General features: G+C 44.3%; 1 protein-coding gene across 1 annotated transcript in view; it reads left to right on the top strand.

Moving 5' to 3' along the window:
* LOC142471074 (extracellular calcium-sensing receptor-like) overlaps nucleotides 1-6,073 on the top strand; it is a 26,652-nt gene extending 20,579 nt beyond the window's left edge. Inside the window, exons 4-8 of the mRNA XM_075577871.1 lie at nucleotide 1; nucleotides 1,398-2,228; nucleotides 3,641-3,868; nucleotides 4,640-4,763; nucleotides 4,874-6,073. The exon at nucleotide 1 is cut by the window's left edge and continues 71 nt beyond it. Coding sequence (XP_075433986.1) covers nucleotide 1; nucleotides 1,398-2,228; nucleotides 3,641-3,868; nucleotides 4,640-4,763; nucleotides 4,874-5,787 — 2,098 coding nt within the window. The 3' untranslated portion in view covers nucleotides 5,788-6,073. The remainder of the gene's footprint in view (nucleotides 2-1,397; nucleotides 2,229-3,640; nucleotides 3,869-4,639; nucleotides 4,764-4,873) is intronic.
* Nucleotides 6,074-6,442: the final 369 nt, after the last annotated feature.

Here is a 6,442-nt window from a genome sequence, read left to right as displayed (position 1 = left end):
CGTGAGCGAGCGCCCACACATGCGCAGCGCATAGCTGCTTGCCGAAGCAAGCACATTTGAATTTGCCGCTCGCTGGCGCGTCACGTGAGCGGTTCGCCCAATGAGGGTGAACCAGCTCCGTGATGTCATGGCACGCGCCCCAACAGGCCCCCCACCCTCACGTGCGGGTACCTAGCTGTCCACAAATCTCCCGGCTGAGCAGAGCGCGTGACATCAACGCGCACAAGCGCCAGCGCGTTCGCTCCCTGCCTGGCCGCAGCCTAAAACTGCTACAATTTAACAGCTTTTGCTTCCTGCCTATTTGAAAACAATAAGCCACAGAAAGCAGAAGTTCGAGTGCTCGCTCAGTACACTGCTGCCCCCGTGTGCTACTAATACTGTATATTACATTCCCCACCATACTGTCTCTTCCACGAAGTAAGTACCCATCTCAATAAAGGTTACTTCGGATGGGATGTCCTCTTGTCTGGCTCTTCTGTGACATACAGTACACACCCTGTAAGAGTGATGGAAAATAAGACAACCCAGTCACAAAGTAATGCAGATATTTGATTGCAAAGAGCATAAAATAGTATATAATACAGTATGTAATACAGTATGTAATACAGTATGTAATACAGCACGTAATACAGTATGTAATACAGCATATAATACAGTATATAATACAATATATACTGCAGTATATAATACAGTATACAATACAGCATAAAATACAGTATATAATATAGCATATAATACAGTGTACAATACAGTATATAACACAGTATATGATACAGTATGTAATACAGTATGTAATACAGCATATAATACAGTATACAATACAGCATATAATACAGTATGTAATATATACTACAAATGTTTACTGCTTGTAGAAAAAAAACATTTTGAAACAATCTTTGTGACATCTAATAAGAAATTATTATAATTGAGTCATTAATTCAGAGCCATTAAAAACCCTGTTTAAGGTCTTCTGCAGTTGTGTGGGTTGTCATGCCCGAAATACAATAGTCCCCATTAAATAAGTGGTGCTACTTGATTAGACATCTTTCCATGAAATACCCTTTGACTTGAGCGGCCTGAAGGTTTATTCCACCGTCGGAAGATGTTATATGGAATAGCAAAGTAAATATGGCCCAATATGTCAAGCTTACACACACTATTAATGTCCACTCTGCACTCAAGGTGAATTTCCATCTCCAACATGTTGTTGCACAAGAAATACTTTGCTAAAAGTTGTACTTGTAATTTTATGTACAATTAACCTCCCTTGTTTCAGAACCATGGGCCATATTTATTAAGATGCCATAGGACCCCATATGATAGGACCCCTTATGGCCCATTCACTTTAATGCACAACCTACAGTAGTAAATATAGCTCTATGTCTTCCTCCCAACAGATCAGCCACTTCTCCACCAGCTCCCTCCTGAGTGACCGGACGCAGTTCCCCTCCTTCTTCCGGACTGTTCCCAGCGACGCCTTCCAGTCCCATGGACTGGCCCAGCTGGTGTTGCACTTTGGCTGGACTTGGGTGGGGCTGGTGGCAGTGGCTAATGATTATGGGCAACAGGGTATCCAGGTCATCAGGGGAGAGATCATCAAGGCCGGAGCTTGCATAGCCTTCATGGAGTATATCAAGAGCATCCGGCCGGACAATAACATCCCACGCATTGTCCAGACCATCAAGCAGTCAACGGCCAAGGCTGTGGTTGTCTTCTCCACTGACCTCAGCCTGATCCCTTTTTTTGATGAGATTCTGAAACAAAATGTGACTGAGAAGGTGTGGGTGGCCAGTGAAGCTTGGGCAATCTCCACCTTCTTGGCTGCAGACAAATATTCCAGAATCCTCGTAGGAACCATTGGCTTTGCCTTCTACAGTGGGCATATCCCAGGTTTTCAAGACTCTATTGACCACATCCAACACTTTGAGCCACCAGGAGAGGCATGGACTAAGATGTTTTTGGAAGAAAGTGTTGGATGTGCCTTTTTGGACTTTGGAGACTTCACATTCTCCCGGGAGAAGCCAGCAAGGAACTGCACAGGAATAGTGGGAATGGACATCTTCCAGAAGGCCTTCAACAATACACCCAACTTAAGAATTGCATACAACCTGTACAGTGCTGTGTATGTGATAGCCAAAGCATTGCATGACCTGCACATCTGCAGAGAGGGAGAAGGTCCATTTTCTTATGGAAGTTGCTCAGATCTCTGGAATTTCAAACCATGGCAGGTAATAGAAAAGAATCCAGCTCATGAAGGGTCACTATACTGCACTGTCTCTATTGATTGAGTGACCATTTGTGTTCCAGAATGTTTTGAATCCATTCATGGGATCAAGCTTGAATTTACCATTTCTGAGGAGATTTGGGGGTTTTATGAAATCCAAATATGGTCTTTTTTTTTGTGATCAATCTTTCTAAACCGAATGAATTTGGGGAGAGTACAGATGTAGTCAGACGTATTGTCGAATATTCCGCCAGGAAACCGCAGTTGAAAGCTGCCTGACCATTGCCTGCTCGCAAATTCCAGCGACCAGACTAATTCTCCCGCATCACATGACGTGAATTAAAACGTGCAGGGGATACCAGCACCCTATACTCGGGGCCTGTAACTCGGGAATCAGGGGGTCCTCGGGGCTGAAATGAATGCGGTTCATCTCCGGAGACCCCCTTAACACTGTGTTATTAAAATAAAAGCATGTAGATCGTCTGTTAGCGGTGCGCAGTGGGAGGGACTGATTCTGTCTGCTCTCACTGCGCACCTCTTCCATACAGCCCAGTAGGAGTTACACAGCAGGAGTCCCATTCAGAAGCCGGGATGCCTGCTGTATTAATTCTGATGGGCAATTCCCCCCCCCCCCCCTGCTCTGCACTTAGCACAAAAATGAAGGAAAGGAGGAGCACACAGGAGACTTGATTTGAGTTTTGAAAAACTTCAATAAGGTGTTCACAGCATCAGAGCTTTAGTACAGATAACGTTTCAGGACTAATGTGTTGTCCCTTCCTCACACCCAACCAAAGAAGGGACACATTAGTCCTGAAACTTTATCTGTGCTAAAGCTCTGATGCTGTGAACACCTTTATTTGAAGTTTTTCAAAACTCAAATCAAGTCTCCTGTGTGCTCCTCCTTCCCTTCATTTTTTGTGCCATTATCAGGTCCAGCCTTGAGATGCCGGGACTATTGGGAGGTCAGCACCAGAAGCAGAATTATACCTGCATGTCTGTATTAACAGTGGTGTGCCATTTATTTCTATGATTGCTCTGCACTTGGCGGTGATCGCTCCACGTTTGGTTCGTGGTTCCCCAGCACATGTGCGGGACAGGGTGGAGATACAGCTGATTACATCTGTGCCAGGTTTCATTTAATTATTATGTGCGCTGGAGCCGGCAATATAAAATGTAGCTAAATTTAATTTCACAGTGTATGTTTTTAGAAAAAGCACTGAATATAGGGAAAGCTAAACCAATGTTCATTTTTTTATTACTAAAGTATCGTATAAACATGGGATTTTGGGGATTTACATGTATTTATTTTGATCTTAAGTCCCATAGTGGGATAGGTGATGTAATGGACCCCGTGGTGTGCTTCACCCTTGATTATCAAACACCCCAAACATTGTGTTTCTCTTATCCATCCTCCAGCTGTTGCACTACATGAAGAAGGTCAAGGTGAGGTTGAGCAGTGAGCGGGAGGTTTTCTTTGATGAGAACGGAGACCCCCCGGCAGTGTACGATATTATGAACTGGCAGTTGGGTCCAGGGGGCAAGATAAACCTGGTCAAGGTTGGCAGCTACGATACTGCAGCCCCTCTGGGAAGTGCCCTCAACATCAATACAAGTACCATGGAGTGGATTACTGGTAGCCGAGAGGTAAGAGGTAGTGAGGAAGAATTGAATGAAAACACATTGTCCATAAAGCTTCATGTTTAACCCCACAGATGTAGACAAACTTAATGTCCCCAAAGCAGCAGAAAAATAGCAAAATGCTGTAGCCCTGGAGAAGGTAGCATCTTTGGCGCCCAGTGGGGGACCCATACTTCTGTATCAGACTTTCCAATGTGTTAATCCCAGCTGCTGAGGAAAGCCACGAGAATGCCACCGTGGCAGCAGAGATTTACACAGTGGGAAGTCCGATAGAGAAGTATGGACAGTAAGTCTGTCCCCATCTGTTTGTAAAATACCTTACAGAGTGATCCCATAACACATAGAATAACCTAGAGATAACCATGCCAATACAGTTTCACATCATTGTCGTAAACTCAATGACCAAGTGATATAATACATATTTGCCGTATTGTATGAAATATGTCACTGTGTCTTCTTTGGGACAAACACAGAAGCTCAGAGGAAATGGAGGTCAAATGAAGTCTGTCCCTGATACAATAAGGTGACACAGTAGCAAATACAGAAGGGATCTATGAGACATACTCTGCCCCTCCCACATAGGAGCATTGACACAAGGGACGTATGACAAATGGAGTCTGTCCCTCTCAGTGCAGAGTGAAACAGACCAAATCAAGCTATGGCCTAATTACCTATTCAATGCCAGGTGGCATATCTTCTATTTCCAAACACCAAGCTTAATTCTTTAAAGGTAAAGATTTCTTGATGGCACATAACGTAATGTGAATTTTCTCCTAGGTCCCTCTATCCGTCTGCAGTCACAGCTGTCCTCCCGGTTTCAGGAAGGCAGCTAGAAGAGGGGAGCCTGTTTGCTGCTTTCAATGTGTCCCTTGTCCCCATGGAGAGATCTCCAACCTGACAGGTGAGAAGATCGCAAAAAAAAAAAAAAACAGTGGACCCAACAAATGTTTTCAAGATGATCTGATGACGTTGGATAATGTAATGTCTTACTGTACATTTCTCTTTCTCCAGACTCGATTGAGTGCTCCAGGTGTCCATGGAATAAGTGGCCAAGCCTAAAAAAAGACAGATGCCTCCCAAAAGCCATTGAGTTCCTGTCATATGATGAGCCATTGGGTGTAACTTTGGCATCCACCAGTGCCACCTCTTCCATGATTCCTCTTGTTATTTTGGGGGTTTTCATCCACTATAAGACCAGTCCAATTGTCCGTGCCAATAATTATTTTCTAAGTTGTCTTCTCCTGGTGTCATTGTCCCTCTGTTTCCTTTGTGCTTTGGCTTTCATTGGTTTCCCCCAACCTCAGAAGTGTCTTCTGCGCCAGGCTGCTTTTGGCATGGTCTTTGCCCTCTGCGTGTCCTGCATCTTGGCCAAAACCATCATGGTGGTCATTGCCTTCAAGGCCATCAAACCAGACAGTGACCTGAGGAGGTGGTCAAGTCCTCGAGTGTCCTACCTGATCATTGGGCTGAGCACCCTCCTTCAATTCCTGGTGTGTATCACATGGCTATCTCTATCACCACCCTACCATGAAAGCAAAACTGAGGCTCAGTCTGGGTTCATCATTGTTCAGTGTAACGAGGGCTCCCCAACTATCTTTTGGTGCATGCTGGGATATCTTGGTCTTCTGGCCACCATCAGCTTCATTGTTGCATTCCTGGCCAGGAGGCTCCCAGATAGCTTCAATGAGGCCAAGTTCATCACCTTCAGCATGCTGGCCTTCCTCAGTGTCTGGGTGTCCTTTATCCCAGCCTCTCTTAGCGCCCATGGAAAGTACACCGCGGCCATGGAGATCTTTGCCATCCTGTCCTCCAGCTGGGCGATGCTCTGCTGCATGTTTGCTCCCAAGTGTTACATCATTTTATTCCAAACCAACAGGAACTCGAGAGAACATCTCATGGGGAAGACAAATAAGAAGCCTCTATGAGTGTACAAAAACTGGGTTATATAGACTTCTGATATATATGAGAATAAACTACTCCTGAGTGTATGGTCTGGTGGAGAAGCCTTCCCAATCTTGTTTTTATTTTTCCTGTGGTTGAGTAAGCCCATCGGTTGCTGGTCTACAAATGACCACCCTCCTCCTTCTCCGACACTCTGCTCCACTCCTGGGACTTAACACACCCAAACTTGCATTTACTACGGTGGACAAAAGTACCCAATGCTACATCCAATGTGACAAAATACATAGTCAAATACTTCAATGTTTGTATTCTCATGAGTAAGGGTCATTGAGTTTGGCCAAATCATTATAAGCCTGCAGCCACGTCACGGCATGACCAGTATGCAGGTCCTAACACTACCTGTGAACATTCTCATTTATCTCTGCAGTGGAGGGAGAATGGTCTCAGTGAACCTGTCCTGCACTTAAGAAGAGGGTAGGGGAGACCTTATACTGTGGGAGGAGGGGCCACTAACCTCCAATCAACTGATACCAGTTGAAAATTAAAATAAATGAATACACAATAAACAATCCCAGAAAGCTCTAACCCCAGAACCCACCACATTATATATATATATATATATATATATATATATATATATATATATATATATATATATATATATTTTTTTTTTTGTGT

Source organism: Ascaphus truei, chromosome 20 (assembly GCF_040206685.1).
Source record: "Ascaphus truei isolate aAscTru1 chromosome 20, aAscTru1.hap1, whole genome shotgun sequence".
Lineage (NCBI taxonomy): Eukaryota > Metazoa > Chordata > Amphibia > Anura > Ascaphidae > Ascaphus > Ascaphus truei.
Note: the sequence above shows the minus strand (reverse complement) of the source record. Positions and strands in the feature narration are given on the sequence as shown.